The 19710-nt window shown below is 44.3% G+C and overlaps 1 protein-coding gene across 1 annotated transcript; it reads left to right on the forward strand.

Annotated features, from left to right (window-relative positions):
* Positions 1-157: 157 nt before the first annotated feature.
* ZNF653 (zinc finger protein 653) lies at positions 158-17478 on the forward strand (the record flags this gene model as incomplete). The annotated part of the gene is made up of 5 exons (XM_083482402.1): positions 158-161; positions 1214-1408; positions 1728-1946; positions 4676-4719; positions 17349-17478. 5 exons carry the CDS (start codon positions 158-160, stop codon positions 17451-17453), a joined length of 567 nt encoding a protein of 188 aa, XP_083338528.1. The 3' UTR covers positions 17454-17478.
* Between the last annotated feature and the right edge of the window lie 2232 nt (positions 17479-19710).

Consider the following 19710-nt stretch of genomic DNA (forward strand, 5'->3'; position numbering starts at 1 on the left):
ATACATCGCTTGATTGTAGAAAAACCTCCAAGATGTTTACAAAAAGAATAAACCAAGAACATTTTCAGTAAAAACAGTTTAAAACAGCTATTTAAAACATTCATAAATGGATAATTTGTGGATCCTGTGGACTGAGGCAGTCGTCTCACTTTACCCCATGGGTAGGCATCTCCTTGGCAGCCCCATCCCCCTCATGCCCCCTCTACAGCAACCTCTTGGCAAATAGGAGGCACTGCTGGTCTCCCCCAACCCTTGTTCCCAATGGATCTCTTCATTCTCTCCTTCCCTGGCTGGGAGGTGCCATTTTGTGGTTCAGGAGCAAAAAATGTCTTGGGCTGGCTGTGATTCTTTATATTCTTCCACCCTTGTTGACCTGTGTTTGCAGTGCTAGGGTACAAAAACAGCCCTCACACCTTATGAAGATTGCAGAACTTACAAGAGCTGTTGCAAACATACTATAGTTTAATTGTTTGGAAACATCATTAAAAACACAAAGTTCACAGGAAAACGAGACCCATCAAAACTCCTCTTTTTGCAGGTACTTGGGGCAAGTAGAGGGGGGGGGGGGAGAGAATCATGCCTGTTGCATAATCACACCCTAAAAGCAGTGGTTCTCCTAAGGATGTGGCGTTGCCACACTGGTGTGGCAGGAGAGGAGGAAGGCAATTATAAAGTAGCAGTGTTGATTTGAAACCCCAGATACAATTACAAGGAAATACTTGGATACAATTATAAAAATAGAGAGAGGGTAAATTCAGGAAATGGGGCATTGCAAGGAAAGAAGAAAAATGCTTTATTTGACAGAAAGCAAAGAAGGGATTCGAAGGAAGGGAATAACGGGAGAAATGAATTAAAAGGAGAGCAGACTAAAAGGCAAAATTGAGGAAAAGTTTCGCATATCTCTTAGGGCATCTTCATTTGGTTTATTTGGTCTTGCTTTCCAGCTTCTTTAGCTATTTTACTACATCAGTGTTCAATAAAAGAATAGGTGGGTGAGAACAATTCCACCCCCCCAAAAAAGTGTAGCCCAAAGAAAAACAATTTGAACCAGTGCCCTAATGTTCAAAAAGGCAGCAAACTGCTAACCATGATAGTTAAAAAAATAACAAGTCTTGACACACACACAGATTCAAAATCCAGCTGCTATTTTCATTTTTATGGTTTTTTGTTGTGACTACTAAATACCCCGCCTTTTCCCCTGATGGGTCTCCAGGTGGCTTACATACTGTACAAATTAACTCCCTGCCTGTTTCTCTGCCTCCATTTGGGAACCCGGAAGTGGAAGAGTGTGAGCGGTTAGTCGCCTTGGTGGCGACGCCATCAAAATGCGCCAAGGCCCGCTCCATTACAACGGGGCTCCTTAGCTACCGGGCAGAGATGAGCGACTTTGAGCACTGCCTGGCTGCGGGCAAGGAGGACGGCGGCGGCAGGGAATCCAAGGAGGAAGAGGAGGAAACGGCTGCCGGAGATGGAGAAGAAGAAGAAGAGTTTGAATTTGATATCCTGCTTTATCACTACCCGAAGGAGTCTCAAAGCAGCTAACATTCTCCTTTCCCTTCCTCCCCCACAACAAACACTCTGTGAGGTGAGTGAGGCTGAGAGACTTCAGAGAAGCATGACTAGCCCAAGGTCACCCAGCAGCTGCATGTGGAGGAGCAGGGAAGCAAACCCGGTTCCCCAGATTACGAGACTACCGCTCTTAACCACTACACCACACTGGCTCTCAGCACAGGGTGGCCGGAAGGCCCGGGGTAGGCAGCGGCTCACCGGGTCTGACCGAGCCTGGCGCCACCTCGAGTCCCGGAAGAAATCTGATGTGTGGCGGGTCTACCTGGGCGAGTCCCACGGGCCCTGGTTTAACCTGAGGCAGCACAGCGGCTGGAACAATGCCAAGCTGCCGCTTACTTGCTGGGACTGGAACGAGAGCAGCGGACCAGGCACCACGGGTGAGAACCGGCGGGGAGAACGGGGCATGGGGTTCCTTCACCCACTGGGCAGCTGGCAGCAGGGGCATCCACCGTTGCTCCTGCTGTGATGTTACGCCATTAAATGCTGGTGGAAGTTAGCTTCTCTCATTCATATATATATATATATCGTATTTGTTTTCATGCATAAGACGCCCCCTATTTTTAGGGACTCCAGTTTAAGAAATCCACACCATTCACTATCCAGGTATAAGATGACCCACAGTTTTTCATATACTTTTTAAGTAAAAAAACCTAGTCTTATTAACAGAAAAGTGCAGTAATTTCCCCCCAATTACAGTCCAATAATATCCTCATTATAACAATACCAAATTATAATACAGTTACTAATACCAATCGTTCAAATACCAAATTATATAATTTAGGTGCCCCTCCCCCACATGCTAGATTGATGGCTTGATGATTTTATTCATATTCATTTCAGCTACATTCCAATCAAAATAATAATCCCTTATACAACTGCTGCAATATTAATAACTTCTATTCGTGTGGACACATTAAATGATTTATAGAGGGAAGGTGGCCGGTCTCAGTCTGCTCCAAGGAGGTCCCTTTCTCTCACACACACATTCTTTCTGAGGGGAGGAATGTGGGTATTTATTTAGATATTTATTTCACCTCACATTCTACACAAGGGGAGGAATGTGAGCCTGCCTTTTCTTTCCTTGATGCGGGACTCGAGTCGGCATACAGGTTAAAATAAGAACAGGTAAAACATAGAAAAATAGCCACCTAACTTTTTTTTTAAAAAAAACCACACATTAATATATCCATCAGATCTATTAAATCATCAAATTGGGGTGTTTGGGGAGGGATAGTACACAGTGAGGGGGGGAACACACACGTCATGCTCCTTCTGCGGTAGTTTGTCCACCTTTGGTCCCCACCTTCCACTTGGCTCTCACCTGTCGCTGCCAGAAGCTGTCAGCATGTGACAGCAGCCACACTGTGGGAAATGGCTTCAACTGGCCGGCTAAACCAGGTGAGGGTAGCCAATGGGCCTCAAACCTTGCGTTATGCAGTCCCACTGCATGTGAAGGCAGCTCCAGCAGATGGAGCGGATGAAACCAAGAGTGGGGCCTGTGCTCAAAAAGGTGGCTTCTGCACATGCTGTAGAGGGGCGTGAGGGAAAGATGGGACTTGTCAACCCAGGAAGGTAGCCCATCTGGGGAGAAAGAAAACTCTGATCCCAAGGCTCCACTGCCTTGCGAGATGTCTTCGAGAGAAGGAAAGGCTAAGGTGTGAACCCAGAGTGGAGTCCCTAAGACAGTTGGCTGGTGCCTTGTATGTCTACTTCCGGTAACTTCTGCCAACCGGTGCTAAGCATATTGCTCTGCTTTCCTTTGGACCACATCAGCAAGGCCAAGAGGGAGCCCAGGACCTCCATACACACTCCCCTGGTCACTTTAGTGTCGCTAACGCCACAGTTTGACTCCCCGCACCCAGGTGCACTCCATTGTCTCTCAAGACAGATGGATACCAACAAGAACAATTAAAACCTTGCAGACAATCACAACAAAAACAGGAGTAAGCCCCTTCAGAGATGGTATTTCTGAGTAAATGTGCATATGATCATAGTCTTGCACCTTTGAAGGATCAGGCAAAGGAGATATATGGAAGGGTTACTCTTCTTGCTACTCCAAACTAGGTCTATTGATATCAAACTTCCTTTTAACCATAGCTAGTGACTTCATATATACCGGACAGGTGGTGAGGATAAGATGAAACTCAGGAATGGTCTTGGAGTGAAGGGTGAGCATTTGTCCATCACAGTGTTCTGTGAACTTCTGAAGTGATGAGGGGCAGCTTTTTCAATATCCGTTTGGTTCCACAGCCAAGTTATCACAATAGCGAGTTGGTCATGACTGGACCTAATGGTCAGGGGTCCCTTTACCTTTACTATGGTGAACACTATTAGAGAAAGATTTAACAGAATCAACACAGGCAATTGCCTAATGTTAAACTTTTTTTAAAAAACCTCAAGATTTTCCGAAATCTCAAACAGAAAGCTTGAGACAGCCGCTGTATTTCTCTGCATTAAGAGACCAGAAATCACATTTCATAGTATTCATCTGAGCTTAGATGTTAAGAGGCCATCATTATGATTAAGAAATCAATGCATTTGTTGGTGTTCTTGATGGGATCCTCAGTTTCCCAGTGGTAGTGATTTCTGTGGCTGAGGAAACATGATTAAGATGATTGAATTTTGTGGTACTTTAGCTCTTGACTTCCTGAGAGGGACTGAAGAGCAAACTGACTCTTATGTGTTAGGGAGGCGTGCTACTGGTTTGTTTTTGGTTTATTGTGTATTTTGTGTTCTCATTTTGTATTTTTATGTTGTAAACTGCCTTGTGGCCTTTGGATGAAGGGCAATATAGATATAGATAGTTTATTTATTAATTAAATAAACTATCTATACCTACACCTACACCTACACCTACACCTACACCTACACCTACACCTACACCTACACCTACACCTACACCTACACCTACACCTATATCTATCCATCCATCCACCCACCTATCTATTTATCTATCTATCTAATCTTCAGAGTCTCATTTATCTTGCTTGGGACCATTTGAAAATCACCTTCTTTCTATTCGGCTTTCTTTTAAAAACAAATAATGGTATCCACTTCTCAGATTCTGAGTGCATGTGGTGTGATAGGCTATTATTTTTTCTTCCAGGAAGCTTTGGGAGCAGATGCCTTATGAGCCACAAAGGAAGAAAAGTATGTAAATATGTTTGTAGTGGTGTGTTTTGCTTGCTCTGTTACATTGGCTGAATTGTTTTCTGAGCAAAGAACAGAAACGAATGACTGCAGGCATGTCTAGCCCACTGTTTGGAGCCCGTGCTACTTGCTGGTCAAGGGTGTCTGGTGACAGGTTGAGACTTGAGGATTACAAAACTTGGAAGTCCTGAGCAGGGAAAATGCAACTTGTTGAGCGCAAGTGTGTGCCAGTGTCAGAAGCTAGTGAATTGCAATGAGTTCTTACTTTCAGTTACTTGTTACTGCAGTAAACTCTGCAAATGACAGATACAAAATTCCAAAAAGAAATCAAAGAAATGAATTCTGATAGTATTTCTTAACAGAGTAAATTTCACTGAACCAGCATAGAATCATGCTTTACATGCGCTTGCAGATTCCTCTATTGGCTGGTGCTCAATGAAGTTTTACTCGCCCATTGAAATTAATGAACATGAGTGAGTAGGTTCACTAATTTCAGTAGGTAGGTTTACATAGAATATTTCCCATTGATAGATGGCTTCCAGTTTTCAAAAATAAAATGAAAATTCAGAATTTCCCCGCTTTGAACCAAATTGCATTTTTTAGTTTTGTTAAGTGATGCTGTTTATATTTCCCATAGTGTTATGTTTTTGTTGGGATGTTAGTATTTCCCATAATCTCTGTTTTTGCTCACTGAACTCAAAACCCCAAACATGTATCCTTCTTGGCTATAAGGTCCTTTACATGATCCAGTAAAAGAAGCCAAGGAGTTGGATGGTATATTATGATCAATAATCCACCTTGCTCTATAACATTTGTCCACCTCTGTTTAATAGCATAAAGTTGACACTGAGATAGAAATACGGTAGCTACATTTTCAGTGTGTAATCGCCCCTTCTGTTTAACTGTTCCTGCTTGTTGGCATATAATTTATTTATAATATATATTTATATACAGTGGTACCTTGGTTCCTGAACAGTTTAGCTGATGAACAAATCGGCTCCTGGATGCCGCAAAACCGAAAGTAAGTGTTCTGATTTGAGACCGTTTTTCGGAAGCTGAACATCTATTTCGGCTGTTGGCATTGTTTCTGGGGCCAATCAGAAGCCACCCCTTGGTTTTTTAACGTTTTGGAAATCGAACGGACTTCCAGAACGAATTGTGTTTGAGAACCAAGGATTCATAGAAGAAATCAGAGCAGTTCACAACAATTGTATGTAAAGTGACAGAATAAAAACCACATAAAAATGTTAAAATCAGAAATGAGCCAACTGTTGCGGAAAGATATATTTAACAGTAGGCCTACATTGGCCTGACAGATTAGAAAGGTTTTCTGCAGACATTTAAAAATTGAAACAGAATGTGCCTGCTTTGAGTCTTCTCTGATTATAGTAGATGATGGCTGTATAAAAATTTCAAAAATAATTTGAGGCGAATATGCTTGACAAATAACTCTTTATATTTTACATTACTGGTAATTAAGATGTCTAATGTTAAAGAGGCAAATGCCAAGCAGAAATAGATAAAAAAATGTGGCACATTAGCTGATATTCTAATCCTAAAATTGTGTGGTTCTTCTTTCTTTAAAAACAAAAATTAAAAAAATTGTTCTAATGCCATGAATTGGCCATAGCAAATTGTGTGGTTTGAGAAATGCTGCATTAGACATTTTATTTGCCCTAAAGATAGCTTGGCACATTGTTCTCATGCTTCAAAATTACCATGGAAACCAAAAGGAGTAGGTATTTCCTTTATTCATTTACGAAAGCTTGAAGTCTGTATTCTAGACCTTTGAGTTGTTTGCCAATAGTTAACTGTGGGGTCGTAGATGGCATCTAGTTCTCTGTATTTGGGCTTGACAGCAAAATGGGTTATTATTAAGAGAAGTGCTGATATACAGAGTTTGGCAGGATGATGAAGTACAGTGGTACCTCAGGTTAAGTACTTAATTTGTTCCGGAGGTCTGTTCTTAACCTGAAACTGTTCTTAACCTGAAGCACCGCTTTAGCTAATGGGGCCTCCTGCTGCCGCTGTGCTGCCGGAGCATGATTTCTGTTCTTATCCTGAAGCAAAGTTCTTAACCTGAAGCACTATTTCTGGGTTAGCGGAGTCTGTAACCTGAAGCGTATGTAACCCAAGGTACCACTGTATTTAGCTTTTTGTTTTTTTTTTTTTAAATAGTTTTTATTACATTTTTCCAGATACATACAGAAAACAACCAGAGAAAAAAGAAAAAAAGAAAAACAAAAGATGTGAAAAAAAAGTAAAAAGAATCATAACCCTTCAACAGCTTGTTTCAACATTCCATCGAACTTCCCCACATCTCCCGCACAAAGCATTCCCGACAATAAATTTATCAGCAAATTGTAACCTTGTTTCATGTGTTTCTTTGGTACTTTTGATAGCAATTTAAGTTTAAATCCCTTATTGTCCATTTATTCTAGAAACAAAATATATTATCCTTTTTAACATTTAAACTTTGATCCCTTCAATATTGTTATCCAATTTCATAAATATTGCGCTCTCATTGCTGGGGCTAACATTTCCAATTATGGTCAATTTATAATTCATATAACTTATAAAATTTTTGCAAATAGTTCTTAAATTTTTTCCAGTCCTCCTCCATTGCTTCTTCTCCCAGGTCTCGGATTCTGGCAGTCATTTCGGCCAACTCCATGTAGTCAATCAGTTGCGTTTGCCACTCTTCCAGCGTGGGTAAATCTTGAGTCTTCCAATGTTTGGCGATCAAAATTCTTGCTGCAGTGGTAGCATACATAAAAAACGTTCTATCCTTCTTTAAGACCTTTTGGCCGACCATACCCAAGAGGAAGGCCTCCGGTTTTTTAGGAAAGGTGTACTTAAACACCTTTTTTAACTCGTTGTAGATCATTTCCCAGAAGGCCTTCACTCTTGGGCAAGTCCACCAAAGGTGAAAGAATGTTCCTTCAGCTTCCTTGCACTTCCAACACTTGTTATCAGACAAATGGTATATCTTAGCAAGCTTGACTGGGGTCATGTACCACCTGTATACCATTTTCATAATGTTTTCTTTCAAGGCATTGCATGCCGTAAATTTCATACCGGTGGTCCATAACCTTTCCCAGTCTTCAGCCATAATATTGTGACCAATGTCTTGAGCCCACTTTATCATGGCTGATTTAACTGTCTCATCCTGTGTATTCCACTTAAGCAGCAAGTTATACATTCTCGATAAAACCTTGGTCTTTGATTCTAACAACTCTGTCTCAAGTTTCGATTTTTCCACCTGGAATCCTATTTTTTTATCCAACTTAACAACCTCGTTAATTTGGGCATAGTGAAACCAATCTTGCACCTTATCTTTTAAATTTTCAAAGCTCCGCATCCTCCAATTGTCACCAACTTTTTCTATTAGTTCCCAATATTTCGGCCAGCCGGTCTCCATATTGGGTTTTTTCCACGCCTTAGCCTCCACTGGTGATAACCACCTCGGAGTCTTACTTTCAAGTAAGTCTTTGTATTTCAACCAGACCATGAAAATTGCTTTCCTGACAATATGGTTTTTGAACATTCCATGCGTTTTTGCCTTGCCGTACCACAGATAAGCATGCCATCCTAGCGAATTGTTAAAACCTTCCAGGTCTAGGACATCTGTATTCTCTAATAAAATCCAATCTTTCAACCAGCAGAAGGCTGCCGCCTCGTAGTATAACCTTAAGTCTGGCAGGGCAAACCCCCCTCTTTCTTTTGCATCAGTTAGTATTTTAAACTTTATTCGGGGCTTTTTGCCCTGCCAGACAAACTTTGAGATGTCCCTCTGCCACTTTCCAAAACATTCCATTCTGTCCACGACCTGCAAGGTTTGAAATAAAAACAACATTTTTGGCAAAACATTCATCTTAACAGCAGCAATTCGGCCCAGCAAGGAAAGCTTCAGTCTCGACCATGTTTCCAAATCTTTCTTGACTTCTGCCCAACATTTCTCATAGTTGTCCTTAAACAAGTTCAAGTTTTTAGGCGTCAAGTTTACCCCCAGGTATTTCACCTTCTTAACCACAACTAACTCTGTTTCCTTCTGAAACCCCTCTATTTCTAAGGGCGTTAAGTTTTTCCCCAAAACTTTAGTCTTTTGTTTGTTCAACTTAAATCCTGCCACCCGACCAAATTCTTGTATCAGTTCCAAAACTCTTTTTGTACTAGATTCTGGCTCCTGTAATGTTATTACTAAGTCATCTGCAAATGCTTTCAGTTTATATTGTTTCACTCCGACCGTGATCCCCTGTATTTGCCGGTCCCTCCTAATCATGTTCAGCAAAACCTCCAGGACTGATATAAATAGTAGGGGGGATAGGGGGCACCCCTGACGTGTTCCTTTTTCAATATGGAACTCCTCTGTCACCACATTGTTCACTATCAACTTAGCTTTTTGTTCTGAATAAATTGCTTCTATACCATTTTCAAACCCTCGTCCCACTCCCATCCCTTCCAAGTTTTTCTTCATAAATTTCCAAGAAATATTGTCAAAGGCCTTCTCAGCGTCAATAAAGATTAGCACTGCTTTAGTGTTAATATTTGTTTGTAAAAGTTCCAGAATATCGATAATATTCCGAGTATTATCAAACAAATGCCTGCCAGGAAGAAAGCCTGCTTGGTCCTTATGAATTACTTCATTTAAAACCTTTTTCAATCTACTTGCCAAAATGTCTGCAAATATTTTGTAATCCACATTTAGGAGTGAGATGGGACGGTAGTTCCTAAGTTGAGTCTTTTCAGTTTCCACTTTGGGTATCAATGTGATGAAAGCTTCTTTCCACGTTTCCGGTGCCCTTCCTCCCCCCATAATCTGGTTGCAAACCTCCATTAATGGTAAAGTCAAGTGGTCTTTTAATATCTTATAATATTTGGAGGTAAGTCCATCTGGGCCTGGGGATTTGCCCAGCTGCATATTCTGAATGGCATCCTCAATTTCCTGTTGTGTTATTTTACAATCCAAAATTGATCTCTTCTCCTGAGACAATTCTGGTAAGCCATTGAGTTTCAGAAATTGTTCAATCTCAGACACATCCTCAGGCCCTTGTGTATACAACTTTTTGAAATATTTCTGGAAACACTTTCTAATTTCACCTGGTTTCTGGATATTTTTCCCTTCCACCTCTAGATTGGTAACATAGTTTAATTTCTGTCTTTTCTTCAACTGCCATGCCAGCAGTTTCCCACATTTATTTGCTGACTCAAAAGATCTTTGTCTCATTTGTTTAATTTTCCATTCCACTTCTTGGTTTATCAATTTCAAATATTGTGCCTGATGGAATTTAATTTCTCGCAAGATCTCTTTAGATTTTGGTTTAGATCTTAACCTTTTCTCTCCATCACTTATCTTCTCTAATATTTTATCCTTCTTCCCATTCCAGAGTTTCTTCTTGATAGTATTTTGTTGTATCAGAAACCCCCTCATTACAGCTTTACTAGCGTCCCAGATTGTTCTTTTTTCCACTGAAGTATTCAAGTTGATTTCAAAATAGTCCTTTAAAGTTTTTTGGGCCTTCTTTACGATCTCTTGATCTCTAAAGAGGGTGTCATTCATTTTCCATCTAAAGGAACCGGCTGGAGTAAGTCTCAATTCCATTTTCAGGGCGTTGTGGTCGGAGCAAGTCTTTGGGCAGATTTCCACTCTTGTAGTCTTCGTTGCCAGCCCTCTAGTTGTCCAAATTTGGTCGATTCTCGTCCATGATGAGTGGGCCTCAGAAAAGAAAGTTCCCTCTCTACCTAGGGGGTTCCTTGCCCGCCAAATGTCAATCAAGTCCACATTGTCTGTCAGTTCAAAAAAGGTTTTCGGTAGTCTGCCGTCCTTAGTTATTTGGTTTTGTGACTTATCCATCAAAGTGGAGACCACCCCATTCATGTCTCCCATCATAATGATGTTTGAATAGTCCAGATAGTCCAGTAGTGTCTCATGTAGCTTCTTGTAAAATTCTGCTTTCCCCTCATTTGGTGCATAGATTCCTACTATCAAAACTTTTTCTCCTTGAGATTGTATTTCAATTGCCAAGATTCTCCCTTGCTCATCTTTAAACAAGAGTTTCGGTGCTAAGTTCTCCTTAGCGTAGATCACCAGGCCTCTCTTTTTTACTTTGTCTGATGAAATAAATTCTTGGCCTAGTCTTTTGTTGATTAATACCTTCCTGTGGAGCCTAGTCACGTGGGTTTCTTGCAAGCAAATTATATCCAAATTTTCTTTTTTCAAAATATGAAAGATCTTTTTTCGTTTTTCCGGGGAATTTACGCCATTAATATTCCAGCTATACAGCTGCAGAGACATCCTGTATCGATCTGTTGTTACTCTTTATGGGGTGTCCTCCTTTTTGTCCGGATCCGAGGGAGGAGATGGTGTTGGTTCCAGTCCAGGCTGTGGCAGAGGCCAAGGGACTGCTGTTCCCTTCTGAAGATCTTCTCCGTTGTCGTGCAGGAACTTCTGGTTGTCCTCTTTAGACTTAATTCTAACCTTCTTTCCTTTGTATTTAAATGATAGACCTTGTGGGAACTCCCACCTGTAAGGTATTCCGTTGCCTCTCAAAAGTCTTGCTAGGTCAGTATAGATAGCTCTGAGATCCAGTAGCTGTTTTGGTATGTCCTTATAAATTTCCGCTCTTCTGTCCTGGATCTCCAGTGATTTGTTAAAATGAAGGTCAAGTATTTTGTCTCTCTCCTGTTTAGTCTTTAGGATGATCAGGCAGTCTCTAGGTCTGTCCTTTCTGGTAGCACTTCCCAGTCTAAATGCCGTTGTTATTTTAAAGTCTTCGTCTTCCTTTATTCCCCAAAATTTGGAGAATTCTGCTGTCAAGAAACCAATCAAATCTTCTTTTTCAATCTCTGGGATAGAGCGTAATCTTAAATTATTTTCCCTATTTCTCAATTCCACCATAGACAGGTAGGCCTGCTGGTCACTGATGTGCTTATGTAGTGGCCTTACCTCTCCTTTCAATTCATCCACTTTTTGAATTGCTCGGTCAGCTTTTTCGTTCGCGGCTTCGGCCAATTTCCGATTCTCAGAAGTAGCGTCTTTTAGATTCCCAATTTCTTGTGAGTGCTGTGCCACTTGTTCCGATAGCTTTGTAATAGAGGATGTGGCTAAGTCAATTTTTGCTGTTTGGTCATCAACCTTCTTATTTAAAATCGCAAATTGTTGAAGCATCTCCTTCATAAGAGTATCAGATCCACCTGCAGCCATATCCTCTGTTGCTGGTTGTTCAGCTTCCTTAAGTTCAGCTGTTGTTGAAGATTCAGTTCCCTTCAATTCAGCTACTGTTGGAAGTTCAATTCCCTTCAGTACAGCGGGGACTGATGATCTACGTGACTGAGAAGTCAGAGTTGTTTGCACAAGCTGGCCTTTTGTTGCTTTCGCTTTTGCAGATCTTGTTTTCGGTTGGCCACTCATTCCCCACCTGTCTATGAATCAAGGTCAAGCTGTCAAAAGTTCCATGGGAAGGACAGACCTCAGTGTAGATAACAACAGCGGAGAGACAAAACAAAGTTAGTTCCCAAGAAGTTGTAAATCCCAATCTCCACTAGAGGGAGTGCAGTTGGAAGGAGTAAAGTTGGAGTTCAGAAAGAAAGGAAAAAAGTTATGGTCGCCATTAAAGTTCCTGCAACTTTCCAATAGTCCTTAAAACTTTTTCCACTGGCAGAGCCCTTCCGAAATTGTCACAAGTATCACCTCTCAAGGTGCAGGATACAGTTACTTAGTTATCTAGTCCAAAGTTGCCTCTATGTATCTGTTTCAGTTTTATAAATTGTATCCACAAAAGAAATTCTCTTCCCCCTGCCACCCCGAGGCTGGGTCTTGAACTTTTAAATTCCACCAAAGGAGAAGGTTCCCAAATTGCTTCCTCACTGTAGAATAAATTAATAAAAAAACTTGCCTTTCATTTCAAGCCTCAGTACTGTCAGACGCATAATGCTTCCACTTTAAAATCCTTATTCATTGCGTCCAGCCTGTCAGTTCCTTTGCCTTTGATCTATAAGCTTTGCCGGAAGACGGACTTCCTGTTTCTCGTCACTCCGCTTTCAGCCAAATTTAAAATCTTGAAATTCTTAAGGATCTTAAGGTTGTAAAGTCCCAATTACTCACGGGTTGTTGTTTTCCGAAATTGAAGGTTTCAGGAAGAAAGGTCAGCGCTGATCGGCAACAGCAGCGCGGCTTCGCTCCGCTGACTGCGAGACGACCCTCAGTGCCGCTACCCCCTCCGCGATCCGGAGCCCCGTTACGGGGTCCCTTCAACGTTTCAGAGGCTGCTTCTGGCACCCGCCGGGTCCCGGGACCACAGGCTCTTACCCCCTGTGGTTTTCCTGAGTGGGTCTCCGCTTCGCCGTAGCGGACGACCCGTTTTCAGCGGAGCTCCCTCTCCTTACCAGGAGCAGGCAGCCATTACCGAACGCGCCGCCTCCGGAAGTCCTCTGTATTTAGCTTTTTGTTAAAGGGAGGAATGACTTGTTAATCAGGCCATGACATGTGGCTCCTTCTGTCAAACGTTGAAGCCTTCAGGGAATTTCTCTCATTCCCATTAAGTTTGTGTTGCCTTCAGACAGAGATGGCCACAGGAGGTATTTCACAGAGGATTCACGTTTGTAACCAGAGATTTGCAACTAGAGATGTGCATTCCAACATATTGTTGAGGTGCTTGTCTAGCTTTACAGTCATACAGTAACACCTCCACGAACGCCCGCCTTGTCTAGTGTCCATTCTGGCGAACATCTGCGGCAAACCCGGAAGTACAGGAACGGGTTACTTCCGGGTTTGCTGCTCGTGCATGCACAGGAGCCCTAAATCACTTTGCCCTGTGTCTTTTTCGGTTAGCAGCTGGGGCTCCGGAACGGATCCCGGTTGCCAAACAAGGTACGCTGTACCTTGGTTTTCGAACACCTTAGTTCCTGAATGTTTTGTGGAAGTATTACTGTATGACCTAGCCTGGGGAGAAAACAGTAAAGACCTGATGAAGAGAGCACAGCAGAGGTTATATTTTCTGAGAATCCTCTGGAAAAACAATCTCTCAAAGGACCTGTTGATGGCATTTTACCATTGTACTGTTGAGAGTGCATTAACGTATGGTCTGTGTGTGGTTTGTGAGCTGTATGGTCAGGGAAAAAACAATGCTATCCAGGGTTGTAAAGACTGCGAAGAGAATAATTGGGTGCACTCTCCCTACCTTGGTTCAAATCTATGCTTCCATGTGTCATAAGAAAGCTGCAGAGATAGTGCAGGATAGTGTGCACCCCAGAAATTATCTCTTTCAGCTTCTGCCTTCTGGAAGAAGGTACAGGGTTATAAAGACTAGGACTAGCCACCTGAGAAACAGTTTTTATCCAAATGCGATTTTGGTTTTAAACACAGTGTAAGGTAGTCACTGTGGGAGTATATTGTATTTAATTATGGGGTATCAGAGTTTTTAGGGGGTTAACCAGGCTGGGATAGCTGGGAAAGGAGGCTTGTTGGTTTTTGAATGTCTGATGTAGATTTTTTCCAATTTCGTTGCTCTGTATGGGACAATGACAATAAAGATTATCGTATCGTATTGTTTTGGCTCCCAAATGTCGCAAACCCAGAAATGACTGTTCCTTCCAGTTTGCAACTATTTTTGGAAGCTGAACTTACAATGGGGCTTCCGCGGCTTCCTGTAGCGAATCAGAAGCTGTAATTTGGTTTTCAAATGTTTTGGAAGTTGAACGGACTTCTGGAACGGATTCTATTCAACTTCCAATGTACATACATGTTGCTCCAAGACTACCAATGTTGCAAGGGAGAGCAAGGTGTGTGTCTTGGCTTAGCCGCTACTGCTGCCTGTGATATGGAAATATCTCACAGAGATTCCTGTAGGCACCCAACATTTTATTGTGATTAGCAGTGCAGCCTGTTGTATGGTAATAAACTGGTATTTTGATGTGGTGTTCAGTTATATTATTTTAAAAGCTTCATGTTCAATGCTGGACTCCAACCTGTCTTTTACAGGTTTTATTGTGCAAACTGTTTACAGTGCAGATCTACCAAGTTCATGACTGTCTCAGTCACTTGCAGAATCTGGGAGTGGTCCCTTCCAGCTTCTCCCCCAACATAAGAACTTCGGCACCCCAAACCTCCTCCTCCCCTCCTTGCGTTTCACGCCTCTGCGCAAGCTGGGCGACGGAAGTGGCGTGTCTGCCTCCTGGCCAGCCTGGCAAGGTGAGGCTCTGGGGCTCCCAGCAGCATCTTCGAGCCCTCTCCTCACTTGGCTGTCCCCTTCCCTCTCTTCTCCACTGGAGGTGTGGCTTTTTCCACCGCTGGAAGAAGAGCTGCTCCTCAGGAGCTTTGGAGGCTCTCTGTATCCCAGCGGTCTCCCTGCCTCCCTCCCCTGTTCTGATGGCAGTCCCCTGACAGGTGAACATGTAAGTCTCAGCATCTTTGAAGTTAATTTATTTGAATTAAAATGACTTTCTTAGGGCTCCTTATAGCCTTCCTTGCATATAAAATGAATGAGTATTTAACAAATATTACGTGGATTATTTCTTCAGGGGTTGGTGTTGTAAGCTTTTTATTTCAATTGTTTGAAGGGACCTTCTGTTCTCTGCTTCTCAAACTGTTATGTACTGAGTTGAATAGGATCCAAAATGCAGCAGTCTGACTGGTCCTAGAACAATAGGATTCAGAATGCAGTAGTCTGATTGGTCCTAGAACAATGCAGCAGTATGATTGGTCTGCAGGAGCCACCCATTCCAGCTCCAGATGGAAGTGAATCCACAACCTGATTGGCCTACAGGAGAATTCCGGAATTAGCCAATCACGTGCAGCCCATTGTGCAAATAATGTATATAAAGCAGATACTTTGAGGGGACTTTCATTCCTCCTCACCACTATGAGCTGAATAAAGAGCATAAAATCCACTCTCGACTGAGTATATTTCACAAACTTATGTTCTTCTTCTCCTCCCTAACCCGCTTCCCGTGTCACAAGGAAGAAGGCGGAATGTGAACTGCTTGAACAACATAGTAATCCGGTACGGAGACCACAAAAACCGCTGTCCCTGTGAGCCCCATCTCTCAGAGCTGGACCCCACCTTTGAGATGTACACAACAGCTGTGTGGCAGTGTGAAGCAGGGCACCGCTGTTTGCAGGACATGCGCTTGCCTCTTAAGCTGCTCAGTGACTCTGAGAATGAGTGTGACAATGGTGAGTGTTGGGAGATCTGACACCTCCTTCTGTGACCTAAAGGCTACTAGCTGTACCCATGAAAAGAAATAAATTTCTACTAATCACTGCCACATGCAGCCAACTGTTTTTAATTGTGGAATTCCAAAAGTATTTCAAATGTGGCAGCACCCGGGGGGTTTTTTTATTTCAGTGAATTTTCCATCAAGATTCCAAAAAGTGTTTTCTGACTGTATTGGCTACTTTATTAGCTATACAGTGGTACCTTGGGTTAAGTACTTAATTTGTTCCGGAGGTCCGTTCTTAACCTGAAACTGTTCTTAACCTGAAGCACCACTTTAGCTAATGGGGCCTCCTGCTGCTGCCGCGCCTCCGGAGCACGATTTCTGTTCTCATCCTGAAGCAAAGTTCTTCCATAAATTGCTGTAGTTGACTACATGGGACACCCCAAGCTTGCTCCTCCCGCACTTGTGACATTCTTTAAATCAAAGTCTGTAAAGCGTCTCACCTATGGAGTGCTAGAGATGCTGTGACCTTAATGGCAGAGCGTGCAGTCTCAGGATTACTTAGCACTGCACTTGCTGTTGGGACCAGCGCCTTTACAGGTTCCCCTAGGGGCTCATCGTGTATTGCTACTTGTCTGCTGTCTCCTATGCAGTGGTACTCTTTGCCCCATCCCCTAGGGGTCCTGACAAACTGGGTCTTGTCTGTGACATATAAGCCTGTCACACACTTCATCATACAATCTCACACTGGGTTAAAACAATATAATATACAGTCATAAAAACAGATAACACCATTCAGTGTTTCTCAAACTTGGGTCACCAGCTATTGTTGGACTACAACTCCCATCATTCCTGACCACAGATCCTGCCAGCTAGGGATGATCCAACCATAGCTGGAGACCCAAGTTTGAGAAACATTGGCTGCAAGTATAAAACAAGTACAGGGCACAAGGAGAAGGGGACGACAGAGGACGAGATGGTTGGACAGTGCCCTCAAAGCTACCAGCATGAGTTTGTCCAAACTGCGGGAGGCAGGGGAAGACAGGAGTGCTTGGCGTGCTCTGGTCCATGGGGTCACGAAGAGTCGGACACGACTAAACGACTAAACAACAACAACAGTCGTACCTCTGCTTACGTATCCCTCTGGATACAGAATCTTCAGGATGCAAACGCAGTAAACCCAGAAGTATTTTTCTGGGTTTTGCCGCACATGCATGTGCAGAAATGCTAAACCTCACTGCGCGCATGCACAGAAGCAGTCCTCCGGTTGAGAATTCCTTGGGATGCGGCCAGACCTATGGAACGGGTCCCATTCGCAACTGGAGGTACCACTGTAATTGAGAAGTTCCTAATTGAAGGAACGCTGAAAATTCAGCAAGAGATGGGTGCTACCTGCTCAACCCAGGACCTTGTGGGAGGCAATAGGTCCCAGGTCCCCAGGCTGTACTGACCTGTTCCTTTCCTTCTCATAGGAGTCCGTGAATTTACCTGTGAGACCTGCAGAAAATCCTTCAAGCGGAAGAACCACCTGGAAGTCTATCGCCGAACACAGACAGCGAACACTCTTCAGTGAGTGACCCGGAGTGGGGGCATGAGTAGAAAGCTGGGCTGAGCCTTTCTCTAGCGCCTGACCATTAGGGTGAGGTCCTTGACACCTGCTTGCAGTTGCCTTCCTTGTGAGCGGTGGGAAGCTTGGTAAAATACTGTATTTTTTGCTCTACAAGACACACTTTTCCCCACCTAAAAAGTAAGGGGAAATGTGTGTGCATCTTATGGAGCGAATGTAGGCTGTGCAGCTATCCCAGAAGCCAGCTACTGCTGTTCTGGCTTCAGGGATAGTGGTGCAAAGCCTCTTCAACAACATTTGATTCAGAATATTTTTTCCCTTGTTTTCCTCCTCTAAAACTAGGTGTGTGTAGTGGTTGGGAGTTACTCGTGCGTAATCCTGTCCCGTTTGGGCATTAGATTGCCTGGTTAAAACCTTCGGACTGCACAGCCCATCTCAGCGTGGCTGCCCTTAGTCACTCGTAGAATCTGTCTGTGGGCGTTTCTTAAAGCGCTGCCAACATAAGAGCTGTTTGACGCCCAAGCGTCTCCGCTTCTCACTGCGCGGGAGTCTCCTGCGCAGGGTGGGCGTGGGTAGCGGGGTGCCTGGGCTCTCCTCACTAACTTCCAGCGAAGAGTCCTGGAGCCCCTGCACCTCCTCGTCCCGTTGCTCTCCTGGATCCCTGGTGTTACACTTATTCCCTTCCCCTTCTTCCCAGCTGAGTCTCCCCCTAGCGCTGGGACCTTCTCCTGCAGAATCAGAGACCCTCTCCTTCTCCCGTGCCTCTGATGTCAGTTCCCTGACAGTGTGTCTTATGGTCGGGTGCGTCTTATAGAGCGAAAAATACGGTAGATCATGTTGGCAGTGTTTGCTTTTTGTGTTCTCCAGGCCCCAACTAACAGAATAGACAACAGATGAAAGCAGGGCTGATGATCCATTAACTCTTTAAGAGAAGAGAAGTAAGCTTTTTAAATGACTTGGGTTTACAGAGTGGCAGGTCTGGCCCAGTGAGGTGATGGGGACGAGTAGTAGCAGTAGCTGTATAGTGGTCTCAGAGCACCACAAGCGTGATTATTAAGCAGCGCTGCATCTACTGAGATAAAGGGCTTGAAGGGCCAGAGTACAGTGGTGCCTCGCAAGACGAAATTAATTGGTTCCGCAAGTTTTTTCTTCTTGCGAGTTTTTCGTCTTGCGAAGCACAGTTTCCCATAGGAATGCATTGAAAATCAATTAATGCGTTCCTAGGGAAACCGCTTGCCAGGCTGGCGGTGCAGAGAAGGGCTTTTCTCCCCACCGCAAGCCTTCAGGACAGGTACGGGAACAGAGGGGAAGGCGCGCAGCGCTTTCCCTCTGTTCCCGGGGCTTGCGTGGGAGGAGGGTTTTTCCTCCGCACCGCCAACATTCAGAACAGCATTCTGAATGTTGGCGGTGGGAAGGAAAACCCTCCTCCCACCCCAAGTCTTCAGGAAAGCCATCCGATGCCGGGCGGCGGGAGAAGGCTTCCCCCCGCCCCGGCATCGGAGCTTCGTTCTGATGCCGGGCGGCGGGAGGAGGCTTTCCCCCCCCACCTCCCGGCATCGGAGCTTCGCTCTGATGCCGGGCGGGGGAAGGAGGCTTCCCCCCCCCCCACCTCCCGGCATCGGAGCTTCGCTCTGATGCCGGGCGGGGGAAGGAGGCTTTCCCCCCCCACCTCCCGGCATCGGAGCTTCGCTCTGATGCCGGGCGGGGGAAGGAGGCTTTCCCCCCCCACCTCCCGGCATCGGAGCTTCGCTCTGATGCCGGGCGGGGGAAGGAGGCTTTTCCCCCCCACCTCCCGGCATCGGAGCTTCGCTCTGATGCCGGGCGGGGGAAGGAGGCTTCCCCCCCCACCTCCCGGCATCGGAGCTTCGTTCTGATGCCGGGCGGGGGAAGGAGGCTTCCCCCCCCCCCACCGCCCGGCATCGGAGCTTCGTTCTGATGCCGGGCGGGGGGGGGGGGAGGAGGTCCGAGGACAGTGGGGAAGACGCGCTGCGCTTCCCCGCTGTCCCAGAGATTTCCCTATGGGCTGTCGTCTTGCGAAGCAAGCCCATAGGGAAATTCGTTTTGCGAAGCACCTCCAAAACGGAAAACCCTTTCGTCTAGCGGGTTTTCCGTCTTGCGAGGCGTTCGTCTTGCGGGGTACCACTGTAAATCCCAAAGAGGTGGAGAATGGGGCATTGTTGCAAGATGGGTTCGAGTTTCTGGTCCCTTGTAGAGGACATTCATGGGATTTTTTATTAAAAAATATTACAGTTGTACCTTGGTTTGCG

Source organism: Podarcis liolepis (assembly GCF_965112155.1).
Source record: "Podarcis liolepis genome assembly, chromosome: 17".
NCBI classification, from domain to species: Eukaryota; Metazoa; Chordata; class Lepidosauria; order Squamata; family Lacertidae; genus Podarcis; species Podarcis liolepis.